The following is a 26,688-nucleotide window of genomic DNA, read 5'->3' as shown; positions in this document are numbered from 1 at the left end:
TAGAGCCAAGGGAGAGCAGTTTCCCGTCTTCACGTCAGACTCGAGGGTCATCATTAGTGGGCCATTTTCCCTCCAGATTCAAGTATGGTCAGCTTAGGGCTTAATCAAGTGGAAATTTGGAAAAAGGGGGGTCATGGGGGTGGTCAGGGTTGGGGTGCGGGACAGAATGGGGCAATTGTTCAGATAAAGGCCTCACGTTGAGTTAGCTTTCATGTCTCCCTGGGGGATGTGATGGGACTTTACAGTAGCATTTCACTCCCAGTAGTTTTTTGTTCACTCCTACAGAAAAGATGCAGCCATAAAAGATAATGTTAAATTAACAATAATGTAATAAAGATAACTTGAAGAACATGGAAATACGGCAGGAACAGTTTCAAATAGAGGGAACATTTAGGATCCCTAAAATAGTTGGTGTTTTTTGTGCTTGTTTGATGTCCCAAAAAAAAACATTTTTGAATTCTCAAAAAAAATCAGATGAGATGCTACGTTGGATAACTGTGTGAATAATCAAGACACTTAAAACCTTTAGAAAATATGAAGGTAGCCCCACTTTTGAATAAACCTTTATGCCAAGAACATTAAATACAACAGCAGTAAGCATTAGACACATGATCCCTGCTCCTTCTATGATTTATAAGTGTTTCAGTGACTGCATTGATCACTGGTGTAGAGTTACAGTATTCTGCTGCGTCAGGACCAGATACCTTACTTTTGCCATGTTGCCTTTGTCATGTTTTATCTTTTTTTTAGGATTCAACTAACCATCTGGGAATTCAGTTTCAACACTGAGTCGGTTTCCCCAAGTTGTCAGATAATTATTGCCTGAGTTACTTCACTCAGTAACACTTTCAGTTTTAAGTATCGGGCCGAGATGAGTGCTGTCTCATCTGTGCAAACATCATAGTGTAACAGAAGATAAGGTAAATTTTATTATTTTGTTGGGGCTACGATATTCGAGTTGCAGAGATTCTGTTGGAGCGCGCTTTATACATATGGCCTATGAAAGCTGTGCTGCTCATGTATGTTGAATTTTGTTTTGACATGTCCAAAAAGTCTTTGGCAGACTAGATTATGGTCAGATTATCTATGCTTAAGTGTCAGTAAGAAGATGTCAGAGCATTACTTTTCTATAGGGCATCATGTCTTGCTATGTCGCTGAAAGGAAATGCAGGAATCTAGCAGTTTGGCAGGAGGGGGACCTCAACCATTTGTGATCAAAGTACATGACTCAAAAGCACATACTTTGACTGACTTTTTTATGTTAAATAAAAATCAGACATAAGTTAGGACAGGATAAGACTGATCACTGTGAAAAGTGTTAAATGGCGTATCTAAATATCAAACTATTATATTTTGCATCCATGAAAGAATCGCGTGTGGGTAAGGCACCAAAAATGGCTGCAGCCCAGAGGCCCACATCACCCTAAATCCGTCCTTGATCAAAATGTTGTTGCACACTCAACATTCCCAACACCAAAATGAGATTCCCTTCGGTTTTCCTCACAAACAGACAGACTCCCACTGATTATTATGCATCAAAGTCTTTCTCATGCATGTCTTGAATGAAAGCCAGCGTATTGATGGGTTGAGGATAATCACGTTTTCCCTAGACAGGCTTAGTCTCACTAAACAGGCTGCAGCGAGGAACGAAGAAATGGGTGGGAGGCGAAAAACCTTCAAAATGAGATAATGTCTTTGAGAATCTTAAACACAACCTTAAAAAGTGAATTTGCTAAATGTAAAACTTGTCATAAACCTGCAATAGCGCTTAAAAGAGATGGTTAATGTAGATGGTTTAAAAAATATATGAAAACCTGACAGACTGGTTGCACACCTTACCTTATTTATTACAGAGTTGTGTCCATCAGCAGGTGCATTTGGCACAATTTAGTGATGCCTCTAAATCCCGCTGGAAAGTTTTTCACTTGTCTCGCATTCAATGAAAACTTCCGCTCCTAAGTACGCTGAAAACTGTAATACAGCAAAATACGAGTTGTTCTAAAAGCCTTCTTGGTCACTTATCCTCACATTTTTTTAATGGAATTTGGTTGTTAGTGCAGGTTCTCCTCCAAGCTGAATAAAGTGGATATTTGCATCAGAGCGACCCTCCCCTCGCCTTTCATAGCTGCCATTGTTAGTCACAGTCGGTGCTGGGATTCAGCCCCCCGCACTAAATCCCTCACTAACGGAGCGAGGGGCAGCTTTTATTCCCTGTTTTCCCTGAACCCAAGCTGGCAATTACTAAAAGCCACAAAGAAACTATTATACCGACCCAACCAAAAGAAAAAGAAAAAACAAACGTCTATACATTAGAACTCGTCAAGTTTAAATTATTTTTGCGTTGGCGCTGTTCTTTAAGTCTAGTTGTGTGGTCACATGCAACAGACATGTTCAATTGCAGCAACAGGAGGTGGCAACCTTCACTGCTGTAAATACCTGGAATAACTGCATGACATACTCACTGGTTCTATCTGCTGGGTAGATGGGAAATAGCAGTGGTGACAAAAGCATCCCAAACTGAATGATAAAATTATAAAAATGATCTTATAATGTCTCATTTTGGTCTAATTGAATTTGGATAACAAAATTCATACTTGCACTGAAACAGTATCTATCCCCAACAGATGTTTGCTTTTGCATTTTTGGTATACTTCCATGTTTCAGATCATTAAACATGTCTCAAAATCAGACAAAGATATTCTGAGTAAATGCAGAATACAGTTTTACACCCCAGCTGCCATCCTTGTGATAACTGTTACAGTCTTTTACATCGCTGTGGGGGAATTTTGGCCCACTCTTCTTTGCAGAATTATTTTAAATCAGGCATAATGTAGAGTTTTCAAGTCTTAATGGCCTTTTTTGGTCACACCATAGCATCTAATTTGAATTTAAGTCTAGGCTTTGACTAGGCCACTCTAAAATCTTCTTTTAGCCATTTAAGCATGGATTTATATCATATCAGTTACAGCAGGCAGCAGTCCTTGACCATTACACTTTCACCACCATGTGTGACTGTTAGTATGATGTTCTTTTTCTGAAACGTTTTGTTAATTTTGCGTTAGACAGGATGCACGCCTTCCACAATGTCCCACTTTTGTCTCATCAGTCCATAGAACATTTTTACAAGAAGTCACAACTAGATGTTTTTTTTGAGGGGAAATGTAAAATGAGTCTTTGTGTGTTTTTTGGTCAGCAGTGGTGTAAGCCTTTAAAATTTCCCATCGTCAAGAACAAACTAATGTCATTGACACATCCTTCTGATATTTACATTATAATGAATTGTATATTTACTTTAACCATCTTATTTTTCATTTAATTATGTGAAAGAGGTTCAGTGAAGGCTGATCAAAACAGAAAATCTTACTCAAGGGCCATCTTAAGACAGGTGTCATTGCATAGTTCAAAACGGTGGCTTGTGAAGTATGGCGACGCTCTTTTTCAGCCTCTTCTCTAACCAAACTGGGTCATAAGTTCTTGAACTCTTGTTTGGTTAAAACTCCCAGCTTCAACCAACGCCTCAAAGATGATACAGTTGATTTTACAGTGTACAAATAAAACTGTTGATGTTTACGGTAATTTCCCTTATTTCGCAGACTGGTGTTAGTTTTCTGATTTGTCATGAGATTCCTTGAATAAAAAGCTTCATTACAGTTGCAAATGAACCTTGAGGTTGTTTAGTTGACAATAAACCAAACATTCTGGATTTGTTTGAGACAGGCCAATGGGTGAGGGCAAAGCATTTAGCTGCTGCTCAGTGACTGTGTTTTTTTTAAATTCTCCTTTAAAATGAAAACTGGTGCTATCCTGTTTACAGGCATTTACGTCAGCAGATTTTATAATGGGGAAGACTGCAAGACAGAAAACTGTATCTGGTCAGAACATATCCAATAATTTGAGGAGTTGACGGGGCCTTCATAAATCATCTAAAATAAAGAAAAAAAACTTTGACTTGGATTCAATAACAGTACAAACTAGGGCCAGTTTCTGATTTATTTTAGACAAATTGATTGTTCTACTACAGCTCTACATTAAATGAGAGGTAATCCCAATTAATTGCAATAGGTCATAGACATTCTGATTAAATTAGGACTGCACAGTGGTGCAGTTGGTAGCACTGTTGCTTTGCAGCAAGAAAGTCCTGGGTTCGACTCCCAGACAGTGGTCTTTCTGCATGATTCTCCCTGTGCATGCATGGGTTCTCTCCGTGTACTGCAGCTCCCTCCCACAGTCCAAAAACAAGAAACAAGGAAAATGCCAACCAAGGACACATTGATATTTTACAGGAAGGGTTAGGATTGGACTGCAAAGGACAGAGGACAGAGGCGCACTGAAACAAAGAAATAGAAATAGTATTGTCCATTAAGCAAAAGGTGAACGAAATCATGCATAGAAATAAATAAATCAAATACCTGCCTGGAAAGAAAAAAGAATGAACTATATATAATGTTTATTAAAATATATAAAAGACAAAATACATATGTGCATAATTATATCCATGAGGAAATATGCATATAGAGTATAATTATTATACAGTAAAATGTGTTTACATATATAGATTTTTTAAACATACAGGAAGATACTTTTGCATTAAAACTGGCAGTGGTGATTCCCCCCCCCCAAACACACACACACACACAAATAAACCCTAACAGGAAGCACTCAGGCCCACAGCACCTGTCCCATGAAAGTGGGGCCTCTGTGTGAAGCTTGAGAGCAGCAGCACCTTTACACCTGAGATCTGCATTCGTGGTAACGTTTCACACAGAACAACAACTATTCGAACATACACTGTAGCTTTACAGGACTCTGATTGAGGAAAATTAGTGATATGACAGAAGTTATATGATATTCTTCTTTACTGGATCCCTTAATAAATGTGTGGAAGGAGTGTTTCAAGTAGAAAATCTAGAGAAAATACTGAAAAACTGTTCCACATAAGCTTTTTAATCAAACACCAACATCCTGCTAAGCAGATAACGTTTACCATCAGACAATTTGTCTGCTCCGTACAGCATTTCTCAGGATATTTCTGTATATCAGGAGGATTTGAAGATCCTAGATGGAGTGTGAGACATTTCCATTAGATTAGTCCTTCAGAATAGCGTGGTTGGTCCTGTAATGGTTTTAGTCACTCATAAATACAGTATGTATATATGGCTGTCATGTCTGGTGGTAGTGGTGGTAGTGGTGGTGGTGATGGTGTTCATGGTGATGGTGATGCTCATGGCGTTGCACCACAGGAACCACAAACCCTGGGTTCCCGGTGGGGCCGGATGCCTGCTCCCGCTCCATGCTCGGCACGGATTGCATTGCGGGCTGCTGTTGGTGGTGAGACTGAGGAGTCAGAAGGGTTTTGGTTGGGGACAGGGAATCACGAGCTCTAGCCTTCAGCCGTTTGCTGTGACTATGCTGCAGAGGGTGTTGGTGGTGGCCTGTGGGTTGAGCTTGGTGTGGCAGGTGGTACACATCCTGACCCCCGTGACCAGCAGCGTTACCACCATGCAGCATCGTTTGGATGGGAAGGTGGTAACCATGGCATTTGTTGGATTTTCCACCAGCGTTATTCCCTCCACTTCCCTTGTAGGCTCCTTTAGGGGATTTGAGGACCTGCACGCCTTTGGCTCGAGGATCTGCAGGGTTGTAGCTTTCACCGATGACCTGTGAACGACGGTGGTAAACAACTTGGGCTTCAGGCTCATGGGAGCGAGAGCGACTCTGGCTTTGGGAGCTACGAACATGAGTCTCTTGAGCAGGGAAGACTGTGTTGGTTCCTGAAGATAGCATAGAGAAGGTCATGGTATATATAAATCAAATAAATTTTATATCTCTCTCACTAAACCTGTAACGCAAACTTGAAATGAACTTTTGAATCATTGCAATAAAGATAACAAACAGAGAAACTGGACACATTTTACATTGCAGAGACAACACAATAAGTTGAAGTGTAGGTGCATCAATCCAGAACAATGCGAAAAAGGGTATTGCTACAAATTCTGCAAGCCTGTACCTGTAGCTTCTGAAATCTAAATAATCTAAATATGAAAATGTTTATGTCCAACTTGGAATTCACCTTGAAGTTGAACTTAGAAACCATGACAGACTGCTGGACTAGTTGAAGTTTGCAGCTCACACTTGGCGATCCTTTACGCTCTTGTTATTTCTTTAGTTATGCCGCCCTGCAGTGAGCGCCGGCTTGCAGATGCATGCTGGTAATGGCAGCAACTGTAGCTGTGGCACTGATACAGCAGCTGGAGACCCCTAATGACTGCTTGTTTGCACTCAGCTACTGTGAAGCATTTGTTGGGGTCAGTGTAAGCACTTTTTACACATTTTCTTTCTCAGGTTTACCTCATGGGACATCACTACAGTTACAATGTCAGAAGTTATTCTCATTCACCATACGAAACTTTGCTGACTAGCATGCTATTATTGAAAAGAGGTAAGGGTGTTCTTCATTCCAGATAAAAAAAGTGGAACTGAGATTAATATTATTACTATATTCAGAGATGGTGTGCAAACTCAAACTATTCACAAAACGTTTAGTAATCACGATCACAAAAGTAATGCATCTACGAAACCTTGAAACTTAAATACTATGAATGCAAAATGTGTATTAGAATGACAATAAAATGCAGGCTGTGAAACCCACTAAACTGAGACTACACAATTATTTTCACATAACAATTTTGAAAAATATGGTTGGTGAAATATGTAGGATGACAACAGATTACTTTAAATATTTATTTAAGATATATTTTACTGGAATAAATCATTATGCTTTTGTCTCGCATTGTAAACTGTTGTATTGTAAGATAGTTTCTTGTGACTACGCTGTCCCTCTGCAGCATAGTCACAGCAAACGGCTGAAGGCCACAACCATAGCATTTAGATTATTGCTGTTAAGCCGGAGCTTGAATTTGTTGAATAGATACAGCTGTATGTATGCTGAATAGAAAATCATTAAATAAAGTCGAACTGAACTGACCTTCAAATCTGGACGTGTAGTTCTCAATGCCAGCCAGGTCCAGGTAGTGATTCCTCCTCTCTGTGTTCTCATCCACGCAGTAATGCTGACCCTCGGCGGCCGGAGGCTCATTGCTCTGCCCCTTGCTGCATTAGAGGAGTAAAATAAAAAATTATATGATTGGGTTTGACGTTTTTTTTATTTAGTAAGCAAATAAGGAAGGTTTCAAACAAAGACTCACCTGAAGTATGAGGAGAGACGCTTGTCAGACGAACGGCCCTCATCGTGGTGAAGGCGCTCTGAAGAGGTAAAGCTGAAGTTAAATAATGACTGAATGAACACGCTTGTCTTTATAATTAGTCAGAAATAAATTTAAATATGATATGATTTAGCTTTAATCCATGCCTCTATCAAAACACTCTGCAGTGAGTGATAAACCAAATCCTCCAAATTGATCTGAAAGATTTCACTAAAACTCATGCATTCATAAAGGCACTCTATGGGGAGGAAAACTAAAACATCTACACATGTTTTTTCAGCAAATATGTATTTAAATTCCAAATTTCTTACTTTTTCAGACTCAAATATACAGAATTTTCCAGTACTTTGCGTAACAGTTCCAACATTTGAATACAAAACATTTACTTCCTTTGGTAATAGTATTATTATTATTATTGTAAAATAAGGAATAACATCTGGAGACTCAAACACTTTTCAATACTTGAGAAAACCTGACAAAAACAGAACCAAATTCCAGACTTTTCCAGACTTCAAGACTGAGCAGGAAACTGGTGGGGTTGGTTTATTTTTCAGTCACCTGGTCCTGTGTCTCTTCTGTGGCTCCTCAGCTCTGGAGTGACGGTCAGCTTCACGCGCAGAGTCTTGCTCTTGTTGTGACAGGAGTGATTCACGGAAGCGTCCACCACATCATAGATGGTATGCATCAAACTCGACATGTCCTTTAGAGACCCAGAAAACAAAGTTTACAATCCCGAATTGAACAAAAAAAAAATTTCCTAAAGAGAAGGTTTGTCAGAATAAACATTAGTTTAGACAGGTATTCTTGGAAGCATTACAAAGACAGCAACTCATCAGCCAGAGGCAAAGACAGCCCACGTACTTCTTTGGTGACTTTCCCACTGTTGTCGAAGTCATAAAGAGTGAAGATCCACTCCTGACGGTTGTCATCTTCCACAGAAACATCACACTCCACATCCTGAAAAGAAAACATTTGTTACACTTTAATACACACAAACAATTCAGTTCAGCTCTTTGTCGTCCTCATCATCACTGTAATTATGCTCTCAAGGCATGCCAATGGCAAACATGTCTACATGTAAGACAGCAGAGGGCAGCAGAGTATAGCTTATTCTGTTAGAAAAGGTCTTCATAAAACAGGCATATTGCTTTATAGAAGAGAAAAGATTGTCATATCCTGCAGAAAAGTTAGAAGCTGTCTTAGGGAGTGGGCTATGCGTTCATAAAGACCAGAGCAAAGAGAAATAACCACCAAACTGTCATCATCATTTTGGTTTGAAAAAAATGCAAAGCTATTATTTGTTTTTTTCAGCTGCAAACTTGAGATTATTCTGGCAATATGGCTACTATTATTTACAGCATGCAAAGTTGACCCTTCTAGAAAGGAAGCATCAACCAGGGAGTAGACCTCAAGGAGAAGTGCAAGTCCTCATAAAGTGTTTCTTCATTGCATACTTTACAAATTTTAAAGATTTTCTGTTCATTTCATATCATGCATAGAGCGATCAGCATTCACACAGAGGGTCTGTCTACTGAGAGGACTGGCACAACTCGAAAAGGTTTCACTTTGATAGAAGATTTACATATTTCTATAGTCAACAGGTACTGACCTCAGCACTGCTTATCAACCTTTGACCCAAATAAACAAATCTCTGATTTTCATGGACACAGTATTGGATAGTGCCAATATCTTGCAAAAAGGGTCTGGTTTTGTAACTGTACTCATTGAAATGAGTTACAGAATGTGATTGCTAACTGAAAATTACATCAGAATAAGGCAGAAATGCTGCCAGATCACATTTGGTCTCACATTGACGCTGATGTGTTTCTTTGCTGAGGTTTTGGTGGCATCTCTCAGAGGTTCCTTCTCTCCATACTCTGAGTGCAGGTACTGCAGGTAGCTTTCACAGCCCTCAGCCTTCTCCTGGGGAATAACCCCTGTAAATGCAGGAAAAATTAGATAAATAAGAGCCAGAGACAAGATTTTGTTCAATGTAAGACAATCTTAGATATAAATATATCCTCCATTTAGGTATTTTATTTAATACTTTGGTCTATAAATGTATCCAGCAACTTTAAAACAATTATTAGAAAAACCTTTCATTGAGTTAATTGTGTCAGTAATGCCTTTTTATTTTTCTTCATTTGAGTTCTTTAACGGTGCTATTTGCAGTCCATGAGGTATTATATGCTCAGCTCAAAGCAAATATTTTTAGATGAAAACATAAGTTCACATGTTTTATTGGGCTAGGTGTTACAACCAAACTAAAGCTGTGGGATCTGTCTTAAAATGCCTGATCTGCTAACTGTGTTCTCCACCTACCTGCTAGGGTACAGTGTTGGTCTGTGAATTGTCCGTCCTTCAGTTCAGTATTTGGAAAGTCCTGGGAAAAAGAACAGAAATGAGGAGAGAAAGAGACAGAGGATAGGAGAGAGGAGAAGGAGAGAGGGGGGTCAGAGATGTAAGCGAATCTACAGTTCAGACCACAGACACAGAGAAAACAAACAGTTCCAGCTAAAGCATTTCCTACTCAGATGAGCAGCAGAGGGCTCCAGGCTCCAGCTCAGCCAAACACTTTGAACATCTGCACGCTTATTGTGTTTCACAGTCTGGGACGCAGTGAGCACGGCCACAGCCAAGCTTTCAAAATTCCTCCGAGCCCTTCAAATGGATCCCTCACATCCGTCAAAAAGCCTGTGATGCGCTTCATCATCTGAGCTTCCTCTTGCTCTCTTTCTCAGCCAACCTGTTTATTCTCATCCTGCATGACGTGAGAGACCCACTGAGAAGCGTTTGACGGGAACCCAGTTTAGGAAAAAAGTTCTGCTGTATTGCTTTTTTTTTTGCCACTCGACTCTCAAACGTTTGGCTTATGTGCAACAATCCACAGAATAAGGTCTGGGCAGCATTTGTGTTGAATGCTAGATGGAAATTTCCTTGCAGATAGGATGAATCTGACTAATTACACCGCCAAAAAACAAAAGAGGGATGGAGAGGAGAACTGTCTTCTTCCATTTATGAATAATCCATATCTTGCATAAAACCGGACTGCAAAGTATACCAAACATGTGCTAAATGCAAAGGCACACAGAGGCAGCAGCACACAGACATTCTCAGGCCTTTTCCAATTACAAGTGCATTGTGGAAACAATGAAAATTTAGTGCAGCACAGGCCCTAAACCACAAATATTTAAACAGCAAATGATTCAACTTATTTACGTCATTCCCTGTTCCTCTAAGCTGCTCAGCAGGCTTTGAAATAAAATCGCACCAGATTAAATCAAGGAGGCCCACTGAATTGAGACAAATAAAAAACAGACAGGGAAAACAAAAGAACTCGGTGTACCTTTTGACGGAGCCGAGGTTCGAGTGAGAGCAAGAACATCTGCATGCGTTTAGGTGAGCGAGACCCCTCCCTGTTTACCCCCTCTGCCTCTCAGAGTAATCAGAGTGCCAGAGCCTGTTGTGGTTCTGTTTAACAATCTCAAAGACTGATTATTCTGGACTTGAGAACATGATAAATCAGGATGCTAATCTGGTCGTGACCTTCAGAGCTAAATGGGAGGGCATTCTGATATGTCTCGGAGGTTAAGGCCCGTACGGCCCCCAGGGGCCCTGGGAGACGAGCAGGAGGAAGGAGATGGCAAAGTGCGGATAAAAGGGAAGAAGGAGGGACGGGAAGATCAGTTGAACAAAGACGAGAAAGGAACAAGGCTGATAAGAGAACAGGGGCAGAGGAGGATGGAAGTTGAGAGATAGGACCAATCTGTCGGTTTCTTCAGACTCATGGAAACTGTTTTGTTGGTCATAAACATGAAACCCTTCATCATGAAGCACACATTCTTGAAACAAAAATAAAGAAAATGTGTATTTATATACACACACACTGCATCCGTATTTTGTGGTTTGCCCAAACAAGTTGTTGTTTTCCTTCTGATCTTAAAGCTTTTATCCCTTCCATTTTATCCTGCAGTCCCCCTAATGAAGGCCAGCGTGTAAGGCCTCCGAGGAACATCAAAAACAGCCACTGATTCTTCCCTTCCTCATTCCCTAAAGGTGGCAGAGCAAACTATAAGCACCGCTAAATTACAGACATTATCTTTTAGAGGTGGACCGATCCTGGCCAAAGGATACCAATTTCCAGCATCCTTTAATATTTGACATGATGATTTAGATTTAAACTGATTTTGTCTTCCAAGCGGCATAAAACATAAATCAGGAAAGAAAATGCTGGAGGTTCTTTGACGGAGGCAGCAGTTTGAAATCTAACAGAAAATGAAGGAAGGAAAGGAAGGAAGGATTTTTATTAAACTGGTGCATCAAATAGGTGGCAGGTGGGACTCCGTGTACACGTGTATTATTTGCAAATGTAGCAAATACAGAAGATGTATTGTGCGGCACACACAATTCTGAGGGGACAAACGGGGTTGTCTCAAACACATGTGCCCCTACCAATAGCACCAGCCCCACCTCTGTGCTCATTACATCCATTGGTGGAGCTAATGAGAAAGCAGCCTGGACCTCACCGCAGTCTGCAGTTTAACTTCTAAACACATGTCCCTCCACATCGCCCACGGTGATGAGATCAAATCTGCCCTCCACATGTGCAATTAACTGCTTTCTGGCATTGAGCAGCTTTTGTTTTGTTTTTTTTGCTATAAGATCACAAATGGCTCTTTAGTCTGTTTAGGCTATGAACATTTGTAAGTATCTTAGAAATAAACTGTTTTTTTGGGTAGCATTTTAATTTTACCTGAGGTGTACAGGTAAAATCACTGTTAACAGTAATGTGCACATGTTAGAGGAGACACTTCAAAAAGGTATTAGATCTCCATTGTCTTAAAAAAAAGATTGGAAATATGTAGTGGCACTGTTCTGTGTAAACATACTGCTTCTCCGAGGCCTCAACAAGAAAGGTGTGTGATGTTTGTTCCTGTTTAATGCAGCAGTTCTGCCAAGCTTCCCTAAAGCCCCAGTCTAACTGCCAGACTTTTATGTGGGGTAGGGTAACCAGGGGAAGCTTTCATAGCTCCCTACCAGGTGACATCAGACGTCCCCCAGTAGTCTACCCGCACCCCCACCTCTGCCACCCCCTGCCTGCCTACCACCCATCCTCCCTGTAGAAAACAGTGAACATCTTTGTTCTCACATCGCCCTCTCTGGCTCACCCCTAAAAATAAGTGCAAGCACTTCTTTAGAGCCACACTCCAGACATTGTGATGCAATTTGAAAATTGTGCTTTTAAAAACATTGGAGGCTAACATTAATTTTGTTTACACAGTTCCTCTGAGCCCTCGGGTGAGGAGCTATGCCTGCTTGATCGGATGTCTTAACGCGTGTCGAAGCACAAACACATGGTGGAAAGACACAAAAACAGGATCCGACCATCTTCTGCGTGCAGTTTTGAATTTGTGTGTCTTTTTCTGGTTAGTTCTGAGCATGAGTAGATGCTATTCTTTTTTGTCAAAAATATAGGCACCTATCTATTATTCTATGAAAATCATGTCAAGAATCTAAGCTCTCTGTTGTGTGATGTATTTAATTGGGAGGTAAATGCTATGGGGCTATTAGTAGAAGTTTTCTTACATTTCACAGGGCGCCGCCTTTTCGGTGGCACCCTCAAGACCACCAGCCAGCAGACCAGCATTCCTCCTCAACCCAAATATTAACTGGAAGTTATTGTGCAGTTTTCCAGTAAAGACAAATCAGGACTTAATGTTATGGTCATGCAGAAAGGAACACCGGATTGTAAACAAACAGCCTTTTCTTGTACATTCCTGAGATTAAAACTGGAGAGGCACGGGAGCCATTGACAAATAAAAGCCCTCCATTTCAGCTGAAACCAACCTGGCCTCGACTCCAAACCAGATGTGAGCGGTTCTATTGGAAAGAGGCAGAGCAAACGAGAAGGAGATGACGGGTGGAGAGAGGGGGAAGGGGCCATTGCCTAAAATACTTTGGGGTCTGAAGTGTGAAGAGTAGATGAAGAACTTTTGGCAACTTCTGCCTCTTCTCCTGCAAGACAGTTAATGAACAAGCTCCTTAGGTGACGACTGACACCCCATTCTCTTATTCTTCAATCTACGTCCTCTTCAAGTTGTTACTTGCGGTGTAGTTTTTATATTTTTCGGTTTGGTTCCATACTTTCTTAGAATTTAAAGTTTTAGGTTTTTCAGATGATTTTTTGACAATTTCTAAATCCTAAGTAAGAATATTTGTGATAACTTTACAATAATAACTTGTGCAGTGGTCAACCTATAATCTGCATACATGAAATAGAAATCAAATTCTAAAATAGATTCTAGCAAATGAGTTTAGAACATTTATTTAGGTACTGAAGTTTTTTTCCAACTCAACATGATGTTGCTTTACATGCAAATGGGAAGTGGGTTTACAGTTGTGTAGCTATGAAGCATCGTGTTTAACTTAATAAGGTGTTTTTATTGCTTGTTTTTTATTGTCTCCTTGAATTATGATATCATTAGGAGTAACATTTGGATTTTCTTGTCTTGTCCAAAGAACTGTATGAACAGATGAAGTGGATGAAGGCCTAAACATTAACTGTGCAATTTGACAGACAGCCGTTAAATCCTGTGAAACTGTGAGAGCTGCATGTATCTGGACATTTACAGTTTAAATATTTAAAACAAATCCATTAAAAATAATAGTAGAAAAATAAAAGTATCTCTGGATTTGGAAATGCAGACGGCCTTTTAGAAACCTCTGGGCAAGAAGGCCTTCCAAGCTCAAAGACTTGGAGCTCAGCACCAAAGACAAACTGACAAAATACCAGAGGAAACGTGTCAAAAACTGGTCAGCAGTCATAAGACGGGTTCAATCACTTTAATGCACATTAAGATCCTTCCATTGACTTCTGCGAAGGGTATAAATAATTTTTGATGTGCCATTTTTAATAAAATGCAAATAAAAACACATGCATATTTGTTTCCAAAATGTAAACTCATTTTATGTGATTTTATTATGTGTTTGAAGATGCATGTCTCATTTACTATCAGAAACAAACATCTTAGTTGACTTAAATTAATTTTAAATGTAAATCTGCCAGGGATATGAATATTTTTGGGGCTTAACTGTGACTCTTAAAGAAAATCTGAATCAGTTCAAATCTGTATCTTGAAGTCAGAGCTTTGCAAAACAAGACAATCAGTCAAAGATCTCTGATTGGTGCAACTCTATTTTAAAAGCAAAGATACTTTTGGCTAAAATGTTGAACTCAGTGCTTAAAACAGTAAAGTAATACAAATATGACATTACAAGTATGTCCAGCTTTTATATATAAATCTAAAAATTGCTTTGCTTTAAGTAGTTTTACAAACACAGATTTAGATATTTAACCCAAAATAAATAAATACATATTTTATTTCTGCACAAAACGTCATTATGCAATATTAAGTTATGTTGTAAAACACTTAAAGGGGACAATGCTACTGTACAATACCATGCACATATAAGAGCCTGCAGTCTTCAGCCTGAAAATAACTTTCAATCAATTCAATTTCTTCTTTGTTAATTTTTTTTATCTGTGTATCTGATCTTTTTTTTTTTTTTTTAAGTAATTTTTTCAGCACTAGTGGCATTTATTTTTTCAATTTTTGACAGTAGGTAGACAGGAAAGAGGGGTAGAGAAAGGGGGAGACATTCGGTAAATGTCACCAGGTCCGGGACTCGAACCTGGGACAACCGCCATTCGAGGACTGTGGCCTCTGTATATGGTCGCGCACTTAACCCCTACACCATCAGCGCCGCGCCTATCTGATCTTTTTTACCTGTGGACATGAAATCAGTCCAGAAGGCATCTGGATCAGCCTCATGCAGCTTAGATGGCCCAGATATGGCCCTCTTTTCAGGGCTGCAGGAACCTCTCTGAGGTCAAACAGGAGGCAGAACCTCTCCCTTGGCAGAACATGAATCACTAAGGCGAAGCCTCTTCAGTCCTACTATAAAAACAGCTGTGCTGAGAGATGAACATGCTTGTCTGTCTATGTAAGAGCAGCGTGCACACCGTTAAAAGTCACCCGCTCCCCTTCAATCAGTGGAGGAATGAGCCTCCTCTCCACTTTTTGTCCTGTCACGAGATCTTTCGCCCACTGTGATTGTGACCTCCTCAAAGCCCTAAACAAAGATTAGCATCACTGGCTGACAGCGTTGCATCTGTCACCACAGCTATAATGAGCCTGCCTTCATTAAAATGGGCTTTGATAGGAGCCTGATGTAATAGAGCACAGCACCGTGCCCTCAGATGTCTCACATTCAGCTACCGTAGGAATCATGCCCTTCATACCAATGACTCCATTAAACTCACCAATCTAGATGAGGCAAATGTATGAAGTTATGGCAGCTTGCAAGATCACTCGTGTGATCGTCTGCTATAAAAAGGAAGCTGTGGCAGTCTTATTAATTTGGAGAAAATGCTTCAGTGAGGATACAGCTGAACGATTAGTTCTAACCAAGGTTTGAGCAGTCTTTCATTAAGCTTATAGGGTAAATTATACTGAAAGAGCTCAGGTGTGTCTAAACTTCTTGAATGCTTACACTATAGAATTCATTATTTTTGGAAACCAACGCATAATACTCTTGATTTAAGAAACGATTTTCCTTTCGCTTCCTGGATCTCCTGTCAGTCTGTCCTCAAGCACAAATTGCTGAGTGAAGTTGGCAATCATGAAACTCATATTTAGCACTAATTAAAACTAGTTATATTTGCTGTCATGGTTTTAAATGTAATGTATGAAACCCTCTTCTTGAATCACTAAATGGTAATCTACAGTGCAGTGCAAAATTATTTGCTTTTTGTTAATTAAATGTCAAAGACATGTTGATATCTGACAAATATAACGTGGCTAAATCAAAAGAAGTTTTTAAAGGATGATTACATTTATAAAGGAAAAAAAAAGCAATAAAAACCAGCATGGCTTTATGTGGAAGAAGTAAAGCCCCTCAAACCTAATCAAGGGTTGAGGCACCGTTGGTGGCAACTACCGCCATCAAGCGTTTTTGTAACAACTAGAACAGAGTATTTTATCTCTGTGGGGGACTTTTAGCCCACTCTTCTTTGCTGGATGGTTTTAATTCAGCCACAGTGGAGGGCTTTTGAGCAGGAAGGGTCTGTTTAAGGACATGTCAAAGCATCTCAATTCAATTTAAGCCTGGACTTTGACTAGGCCATTTCAAGATCTTCCATTTTGTCCTTGTAAACCATTCATTGGTGATCTACTTTGGATTATTGTCTTGCTGCATAACTCAAGTGCCCTTTAGCTTTAGGTCATGAACTGATGGTTGGACATTTTCTTTCAGGATTTTTCAGTAGAGAGCAGAAAACATGCTTCTATTGATTACAGCAAGTCATCCAGGACTTGAATCAGCAAAGAAGCCTCATTCCATGACACTACCACCCTGTTTGACTATTAGTGTTGAATCCTGAACAACATTAACATTAACCTCCTGGATGATGACGATCCACTCTTGGAATAATTTCGGTAGGCCAAGCTCTCCTGGGAAGGTTCTCCACTCTTTTCTCCATTTGTGATTGAATGGCTCTGACTGTGGTTTGGTGGAGACCCAAAGCCTTAGAAATGGCTTTGTGACCCCTTCTCAACTGGTAGATGCCAGTTACTTAGTTTATTGTCTGCTCTTGGGGCATGATGTGTTGTTTTCAATGTCTTTAAGCCTACTTCATGTTGTCAGACAGGTTCTATTTAAGTGATTTCTTGATTCTACATGTCTGGTAGTAATCATAGGAGGGGCTAGTGAAAACTAACCTAAAATGTGGGTTATCACAGTCAATTGAGGATTCAACAATTGGAGCAACAATGGTTTCCAATAAGTTCAGGTTTGTATGGATAGATTTCTTTCTCTAAATAAATAAAATAATCATTTGAAAAAGTTATCTTTGTCAGACATAAAAATTTGTTCAAAACATTTAAGTGTAAAAAAACAAAAACAGAAGAAATCTGTAAAGGGGCAAATACTTTTCACGCATTGTATATTTATTTTTTCAGTTTTAAAATGAGTGACTCTTCTTCAGCACCACACAACAAAAATTCATCAAAACAAAAGAAAAGTAGTATGCCTAAGATAGCACACTTACAACCTGACGACAAGAAACGGGCAACTGCACAAGGCGATGGCATATCAAAGCCTGTATGGGACCAAAACAAGATGTTCCTCTGTTTCAGGCCTCCATGTGAAATTCTGTAAGCTCAGGCTCTGGCCCCTGGCTCTCAAACCCAGCCAATGGGGAGTATGCCGAGGCCGATAAAGCTGAGGGTATTTGTTCCACATTCCACGGGCCCTTTAAACAACATAGAGGATGCCAGAGTGCCAGGCTGTGGGTGAGGTGGCTAAAACCCATTCCCGTTATGGTCCAAAGGTAGTTAATTTCTGCACAACTTTATCTGAGAACATGTTGGTGAAGGTTTAGCACAAACCAACTCTTTAAACTGTCAGGGTCAACAAGCATTATAAACTCTGCTTTGTCTACTTCCATGATGTAAAAATCATTTCAACACATCACTCTCACCTGTAAGACCGCTTTTTCGCTCTGCTGTCATCAGTGTCAGGTTTCCAGCTGCCCGTCGAGCTTTGAGTTGTCAGTTATAATTGTTCTCACCTGTGAGATAACCCCTGATAGCACAGTTTTCATCACTCATTTTGTTAGGCGGCAAAGAGGTTTGAGTCAGAGCTCTGAAAAGCACCCGTGGCGGATCATAGGGGCGAGGCCCTGTGGTTGGAGGGAGCTAGAGGCGTTGCACAGCTCCTGTGGGTGACTGAGAAATGTAAACAAACCATGTTGGGGAAGGACAGCTGTATGTCAGTGTAGAAAAGTGGTGACAAGTCTTCTAACTTACAGGCAGTGAAGTCTGTTAGCCATTTTATCTTACATACCACGTAACACTAACTGACAGGGTTAAGGGAGTAATGTTCACTGGTCGTAATGTATCGTCTGCTTTATTTTTTGTTTTTTTAACTACTGCAAGTGTTTCTTTATAATAAATAGTTTTCTCTTTGAAGGAGAAAACATTAAGGACATTTATAGAGATAAAGACCTTTCCACACTAATACAAAGTATCTTGGTTTTACACGGTCTATGCACGCTATAGTATTTGGTTGCTCTCTTCGGAAAACCAGCACTAAAAAGCAAAAAACATGTAGTTATTTTATTTCCATCCTCTGGGTACACCTGGGGGTATTTGTTGGTGCCAGTTGTTTTAGCATTCAATGGGCAAAAGGCAGAAACAGCATAAAAAGCTTGCCAGTCCATCACAGACCAACATAGAGACACACAGGAAAAACAACCATACATATAAGGGGAATTCAGAGAGCCCAGTAAACCAAACATCCATAGTTTTTAACTGTTGGAGAATGCCAGAGAACCCACACGTGCACAAGGAGAAAATGCTAACTCCACATTGAAAGGCTGTGGCTAGGACTCGAAACCAGGACCTTCAACAGTGCAAATGACCACTTCAATGTTTATTTAACTTTTACCCCAAAATATTAAGTTAAAATACAAGCCTTTTTTTCTGTGGTGAGTAGAAATTTTATTTTGGTTTGATTCTCTTTTAAAGTTAAAAATAATTTTAAAAAGCTCCCTGGCATAAAGAAATGGACAATTGGACCATTTTTTTATTTTTCTGACTGCAGAATGTGCTGTTTGTTCTGTACATCCCAGGTATTTCTTCACCAGAAAACAAATATAGATGAACAAGAACATTATAAATAATACATGACTCTAAACAGGACAAGTATTTCAAAATCAATCAGCCAATCAGAACTGGTCATAAGGTAGAGTGTTCAGTCAGGAGTTATTCTGGATCCTGGTCAGCATATCTTCTGCCTTGAACTAAATACTAGAGTAAATTTTGACAGATATTTTAATTATTTAATCATATTTTGATTTGCAGTCTGTGGATGATTTCTTTACTTGTCCAAGTTCATTCTAACTGGTTCAAGGGCTATTTTTGTACAAGAGGTGTCACAGGTGACAACCATTTGGGGACTGAAAATGCCATCAGATGGACATGAAATCTTAGCGGATTGTTATTTTACCCCTTTTTCAACACAACTATACCAAAAAAAAAAGAAAAAACGTTAAAAATCTATGCGTAATACATGCGTTTTTCCTGGATTTATTAGTCAATTTTAGTTCAGAAATTGGAAATGATGAACCTGGCTCACAGACTCAGGCTCAGTTTGAATCAGGAGCTTCTACAGCTGGAAGAAATCTCTTGACTGAGACAGCTTTGTTGAACTGGAAAGTATTTGAAACTCTAAGCTTTTTAACCAAAGCTGCAAAAAATCCCTAAAACACACAAGGTCGTCTTAAGACTACAATCACAATAAAACTCAAAATCACTCTAAGATCAATGCATGCATCAAACGATTCATGATCTGCTTTTCCATTTGTTCAGCTAACTAACAAACCACAGCTATGGCTATTGTTGGGGATTGAGAAAAATGGTTTGTAAAAAAATTAGCTTTTGTTGCAAAAACACTCTGATGAGCACTGGCTAACAACTTGGTACTTCCTTGCCAAGAAAACCTGACATACCATTTTGCCATATCTGACTGAAACACTGGGCAGTGGTAAAATGATTGATTCATGTGGTCACAAGCTACTTTTCCATTCATTATTTAGCCAACATGAATGATACATTATTGTTCTGTAACTCTTTCATATATTGGATTGCTAAAACAGTGTCATCTGCCTGTGTGTGTGTATAAGTTTTAGGTTACCCATCATTTTAAAAGATCTTAGACTGATTTTAATAACAAATCCTAAGCAGGAGAAGGACATGTTCATGTTTAAAACCACAACTTTCCAGTCCACTAGTTAATGCTCCCTTTGGATAACCAACGTGCGGAAGTGCAGATGCATATAAGTAACCGTAAAAAAGGGAAGCTTTTACAGCCAAAACCAATGAGCCACCAATGTAGCATGAACTCTCAACACATTCATCTAAGAGTTATGTTGGAGAAACAGAGATGAATGACTGTTATAGGGTACTATTATTGATTTGAACCCTTGAGGGGATCCAGGCATGCAGAACAGAAGCAGCCAAAACACACAGTAGAATTCGGTAGAATGCAGCACATAAAGCATGCAGAGCCTCTAATAACTCATCTGCTATAGCCTAACTATATCCAGCAACCTCTGCCAAAACCTCACGTCCCCAGACACCGCTTGTTTGCATAAATAGTACTGTTCCTCTATATTATGAAGCTTGTGGCCATCCTGTTCAGGGTAAAAATGTCTTGGCTACACTGACTGTGGCATAGTTTTTGACACTGAATATCTAGACTCCGGCATAAAGAAAAAAAACCTGTGTCTGACTGTTCAAAGTGTTGGCATATATCTTTAATCTCATTTCTCTCTTTGCTGTTGTATAACTCTCCCTGACTGTTAGGTACCGCTGTCTCCTCCAGCAAACAGGCTTTGGCAGTCTCTGAGACCATGAGAATTCCTAACACTGAAAGAACAGGCTTATTTCCAAGCTGTGAAGTTCCTCACAGGCCTGGAACTGGACAGGGGTCGTCATAGGGTCAACACCAAATGTTTTTCTGAGGATTCCTAAAAATACACCCCTGCTGTGCTCAGGAAGCAGAGGAGACTTCACGTTTTTTTTAAACTAATGTGAAGGCACCTGGAACATGTAAGATGGACCATGCTTTGGTTTTTAAGGAACAACCTCCCATGAAATAAGGACAAAGTTGAAAGCTGAAGAGGAACAGATGAGATGTGGGGTTAAATACGTGTAACTACATGAAAGCTTACAACACTCACAAAAAGAATACGGGTATGGGTGTAGGGGTGTGGATGCGATGAATTACTTCTGAAATCGTACCCAGCGAAAAATCTTTAAAGGTTTACAATCCAAAGCATTAAATATACCATAGAGGTGCAATGCTACATGACACCTTTGTCTCTCACTGTCTGACATGAAATCATACTGTTTCCTGTTTTAGGTCACTTCGGATTACCAAAATTATTTCTGGCTTATTATTCTGGTTAAATGCCAGAAAAATGAGAAAGAACATTTTACGGAATTGTTTTTACTTTTTTCAAGTTCATAAGTTGAATTTTCTTTTCCTTCTCATAAGGTAGAATTGCTTTTAAACTGTATAACTGTCAGGATGTGACATTTTGGACTTTGTTTGTGGTTTTGTGTTTTGTTTTGCTAGATGTTTCTTGTTTGAGGTTTTGTATTCATGTTTATTACTTTCTGTTTTCTGACAGTTCTAGTTTCCTTTTGGCTCCCAGTGTGTTCTCCTCTCGCCCTTAGTTCCCCTGGTGTTTATCCCCTATTTATTAGTTTATTTTCTGTTACCCCTCTCGTCATTAGTTTTCCTTTTTTTTTAGTTATTAATTTCTCAGTTTTAGTCCCCTTTACATTCATTGTCCCTCTTAGCTTTGTTTCCTCTAGTTTATCTCTATTCTCTAGTCCCTCCTTTATAGGTTAGCTTTAGTTATTGTTTACTTTTATGCTTGTCCTCGTTTCCTCTGCTTAATTCTCAGTTTGTTCTATCAGTGTTGGTTTAGCTTTGTTTCCTTCTGTAATCAGGGTTTCTTTTGCAAAGTCCTTAGATCTTAGGTTGTTGTGTTATTTTGTCTATAGGTTTGCTTGGTCTGTGTTTTCTCTTTATTGTTTATTAGTCACTTCACCCTTGCTCAGTCTTGTATTTGTTTCACCTGTTCCTTCTGTCTCCTCTGCCTCCATGTCTCACCTGTTCCCTGTTCCTTTGATTACCTACCCTTTGTATCCTCTTAGTATATTAGTTAGTTTGGTTCATTTGTTCTTCGCTGGTTCCTCCGATCACATTACCTGATTATGCTCAGTGTTTGCTACGTTCCTGCAGTACAACTCAGTATGTTTCGATTGCACTCATGCCTTGCACCTGCGGTGAGTTCTGCTATGTTTTTGCTTGTTCATGACTTGTGAATAAAGCTGAAGATCGTGATGAAAATGCTGCAGCCCAGCTCTTGTCTGCAGTTTGGTCAACCCTAAAACCACACCGTGACAGTAACTTGGGTGAAATATTTTGGGTATCCTTTCACAAGCTTGTAACAATAGTTTGCAGGAATTTTGGGCTATCTCTTTCGACAGAACTGGTCTACCTGAGTCAGGTTTGTAGGTCGCTTTGCTCACACACACCTTTTCAGCTTTGCACACAAATGTTATATGGGACTGTGGATCAGAAGGTTATGAAAGCCACTCCAAAATATTGTCTTTGTTGTCTTTAAGACACTTTGTAACTCATTTAGTACATCAGTAGGACTCATCTGTGCCCAAGCTTTAACTTCTGGCAGATGTTCTGAGATGTTGCTTCACTATTTCCACATAATGTTCTTTTCTCATGATGTCATCGGTGAAGTGTATCAGTTCCTCCAGCAGCGACATGATGCTACCACCTATGTACTTTGCACTTGGGATGGTGTTCTCAGGTTTGCAAGCTTCCAGCTTCTTCCTCCAAATGTAATCATAGTCATTATGACCAAACAGTTAATTTTGTGTTTCCTCAGACTACAGGACATTTCTCCAAAAATGTGGGTCTTTGTCCCTGAGTGCATTTGCAAAACGTTTTGCTTTTTATAATGCTGGTGGAGTACTGGGTTCTTCCATTCTGAATGGCATTTCAGTCCATACAGATCCAGAACTTGTTTCTCTAGTGTTAAAGACACTCAGTAACCAGATCAGATAGGATCTTCATAAGGTCTTTTGCTTTTGTCCTAAGGTTGACGTCGTACGAAAACACGTTCGTCTCTTTCCTAAACGGTGTGATGGAGAGTCATCCTCAAGGTGTTTATTCTTGGGTATAATTGTTCAAACAGATAAACGTGGCACCTTCAGGAATCTGGAAATTATACTCCAGAATGAATCAGACTTGTGGAGGTTGACACGTTCTGATATCTCGGCTAATTCTATTTTATTTTACTAGGATGTCACAGGACCAAACAGCACCTTGATCTAATTCGTTGTACTTGCAGTATGGCTTGCTCAATTCAATTCAATTCAAAAATACTTTACTAATCCTAAAGGGAAATTAAATGTTGTTGTAACTCATATTACATAGATTGTTGTGTACAATGACAATAAAACCTTTCTATTATATTCTATAAGCTTACAAAGCCATCATATTATCAACTGTGCTTTCCCAAAGAGCTTAAAGGCATAGTCATCTTAGTGTATGTAAACTTCTGAATTTGAAGAAAGTAATAAAAAAAAGTCTCTCTGTGCTTGTTCCCTTCAGACCGAGGCTCACTTAACCTGACAGACTAGCCGTGTGTCTGAAACACTGTTCCCCAGTGTGAAATTCTGAAACGTAATTCATCCATGGCGCAAGCAGAGATCAAAAGGCAACGGCGCAGAGGGCAGCTCAGCTCAGCCCCACCTCCAGCTTCAGTTCAGCTTTTTGCAGGAGAGTGAGCAGCAAAACAGCCACTTTGGCAGCCATAATTAGGAAAACCAAGTATACGAGTCTGGGAAAGAGTCCAGGCTTAAACATGGGTTGCAATACCTTATTGGTTTTCTTCTGCGCTCTATCTTATCTCTTGCACAAAGCAAAAAGCCCGACAGAGCCCATACAGAGTGTCTCTGAGCGGTCCACTTGTTGGACACTTGACATCTGATAAAAAGTTAAGAGGATTTTAGGCTTCAAAAAAGCAGAGAGTGTTGATGTGCAGCAAGGCCTCAAACGTTATGAGATTATCAGGTGCTACCAGGAGTTCTCAAAGAAAAGCATGTGACAGCAGGGGTAAAAGTTCAAATACTCTGATACACTGGCATCTTTGAAGTGATAGGATCAGCCAGGCCCCTATCAACAAGAGGAAGTGGGTGCTGGTTTAACAGAAAAATCTTGCTGAGCAACAATAAATGTGAAATTTGCTGTCGTTATGAGAAAGTTTCAAACTTACTGAAGATTTTTGTTTATTTTTAGCTTTTCGCTATAGTAACCTTCTTCTCTGCCACATAATGAAATAACGGCAAGGTTTAAAAGACAGCGTCCTTATTCTGATGTATCTCCTGTAACCATATAGTGTCTCTGAAAAGCTCAGAGTGGGAGGGGAAGGCATCTCAAGGAGAGCTGCTGTTTATTTGAAATGAGCCTTTAAGTAAACATGTTACACGGCGCACAGGGCCAGGTCAGTTTTTTTGAAGTGGACTGGGCTCAGGAAAGAAATGGGAGGGTGGAAGAAAAGGGGGCTGCCTTCAGAGGAAATGAGAACAGAGGCCTCTTTCAGGAGCGTTTCATCCTCTCCCTCCCTTCCTGTCACATATAGAAAGAACACAAAAGGTGTTGGGTTATATAACTATCACAAATCATGAGAACTTTTCTTTCTTCAGAGCACATGTGAAGAATCATTTAGATTTTACAGCAGATCACCATGAATGACAAAAATAACAATTTCTTCGGTAGTGGGGACCCAGTTAAGGTTTTGATGGAGAGAACAGGTTTGTGTAACAAAAGCAGGTTTTTGCAGCCATACCCCAGTGATAGGGAAATGGTTTTGTGTCTAAGGAAGGCCCGGTCTGTGCTTTATGCAGAACTCTGGTCCAAACCTTGAAGCAGCTAGCAGTGTGTTTCAACACCTAACCACTTTCAGATGTGACTGTATCATTTTATGAGCTGAGTAACAGCGATACCTATACATGTACAGGGCATATGGGGTCCCAAAGAGGGAAAGGATCTGCTCACAGCAGAATAGAGAGGTGAATTCCTCGGGGGTCTGGGTTTGGTTGTGTTTCATATATCTCTCATGCAAGGGCATACTGCATATGAAAACAGCGAGTTGGAAGATGGATCTAGGGGAAAATCTTTTCACACATTCCTGTCATAATTTCCTAATCTTTTTAGGATATTCTTAAAATCAGAATGAGTTTCTATGGATAAACCTTTACGGCACTTTTGCAACTATATGTTGCAAGAGTGTGTAAGAATGAGTGCAACTCTTGATCTGCATAATACAACATATATAAGGAAGAAGTTAGAAAAGAGACAAAAACTTTGACTAACAATAACTCTCCAAAGGTACCCTGTGTTTGACCTTTTGTTTTCAGCTCACAGGAAACCATAATCTGTGCTATGCTTTAAAGATACTCTCCACTTGGGTATTTTTTTCTGCTAACGTATATATGCTGATGATAAAAAACAGCGGGGTAATGAAGTATGGATTTCCACTGCAAGATTTCACACTTTTTCCTAAAGGCACGCTTAAGACAAAACCCACAAATTCTGCTGCAGTTTTTTTGGAGTTTACAAAAATCATATAAAGATAGGGGCACGCTCTGATGCATACGGTTCTGTGAAAAACAATATTTCTCATTCCAATTTCTTTTGTTTTGCTTTTTGTCACACTTAAATATTTTAGATCAGTTGTTAAATCATGAATTAACAGCCATTATCCACATTTCTTGGAAAGCTCAGTTAAATTTCACTAGCCCTGGCCTGATTATTCCCAGAAAATAAAAAATCACTTCAGCAGTACCTGTCTGACAACATGAAGTAGGCCAAGATAACTCAGAAAGCAACACATAATGCACTAAAGACACACAATGACAGTAAACATTCAACCAAAAATCTTTTTAAACTCTTCAACATCTGTCTTTGTGGAAAGTATCAGAAAAGGAGAGCGTTACAAAGCTTTTCCTAAGGCTCCAGCGAACCACATTGAGTCATTATCCATAAATAAAAAACATGAAACAGTGGGGACCCTTCTCAGGAGTAACCAGCCTACCAAGATTACTACAAGAGTGCATCGATGACTCATTAAGGAAGTCAAAAAAGAACCAAAACAACATCTAAAGCACTTCAGACCTCATTTGCATCAGATAAAGTCAGTGTTCATGATTAAACAACAAAAAAAGAAGACTGGGGAAAAATGGCATCCATGGGAGGGGTCCAAGGTCAAGACCCCCAATGACCAATAAAAAAAAAAGCAAAGGAAAAGCTTAGATTTTTAAGGCATAAACATCTTGATGATCCCAAAGAGTTCTGGGAAAACATCTGTCATAAAGTGAACAAGGCATTTATAGAAAAAGAACATTATACTGGCCGTCAAACATTGTGGTGGTAGCATGATGGTCTGGACTGCTATAATTAATGGAACTGCAAATTCTACTTTTTACCAGAAAATACTGAAAAGGCATCTTAAACAGACTGTTCATGTTCGAAAACCTTCCAATGTGGCTGAATTTTATAGATTCTTCCAAGAAGAGTGGGCTTAGATTCTTCCACAGTTTTCAAGACGAAAATGCTTGATGGCAGTTGTTGATTAGGTTCAGAGGCGATTACTTTTTCACTTAGGACCTGATTGGGTTGAATAGCTTTTTTCCCCCTAATAATCATTTAAAATATTATTTGAAAGCTATTTTGTATTTGCTAAGGATGTCTTTGTCTGATGTTCGCATCTGTGACGAAGTCCGATTAAAAAAATGCAAAAACAAAA

At 39.5% G+C, this 26,688-nt stretch overlaps 1 protein-coding gene across 2 annotated transcripts in view; it reads right to left on the bottom strand.

Moving 5' to 3' along the window:
• Positions 1-4,430: 4,430 nt before the first annotated feature.
• nkd2b (NKD inhibitor of WNT signaling pathway 2b) overlaps positions 4,431-26,688 on the bottom strand; it is a 33,918-nt gene continuing 11,660 nt past the window's right edge. The window contains exons 4-10 of one of the 2 annotated variants that reach the window (XM_047362183.1): positions 9,546-9,606; positions 9,033-9,160; positions 8,085-8,180; positions 7,782-7,923; positions 7,206-7,263; positions 6,986-7,110; positions 4,431-5,771 (exon numbers count right to left, since the gene is read on the bottom strand). In XM_047362183.1, the coding sequence (XP_047218139.1) occupies positions 5,161-5,771; positions 6,986-7,110; positions 7,206-7,263; positions 7,782-7,923; positions 8,085-8,180; positions 9,033-9,160; positions 9,546-9,606 (1,221 nt within the window). In that variant the 3' untranslated portion in view covers positions 4,431-5,160. Of the gene's footprint in view, positions 5,772-6,985; positions 7,111-7,205; positions 7,278-7,781; positions 7,924-8,084; positions 8,181-9,032; positions 9,161-9,545; positions 9,607-26,688 lie in introns of both variants that reach the window. The other variant, XM_047362184.1, reaches the window with a different exon arrangement.

This window comes from Girardinichthys multiradiatus, chromosome 3 (assembly GCF_021462225.1).
Source record: "Girardinichthys multiradiatus isolate DD_20200921_A chromosome 3, DD_fGirMul_XY1, whole genome shotgun sequence".
Classification (NCBI taxonomy): domain Eukaryota; kingdom Metazoa; phylum Chordata; class Actinopteri; order Cyprinodontiformes; family Goodeidae; genus Girardinichthys; species Girardinichthys multiradiatus.
The sequence above is the reverse complement of the archived record's forward strand: the minus strand, read 5'-3'. Positions and strand labels throughout refer to the sequence as shown.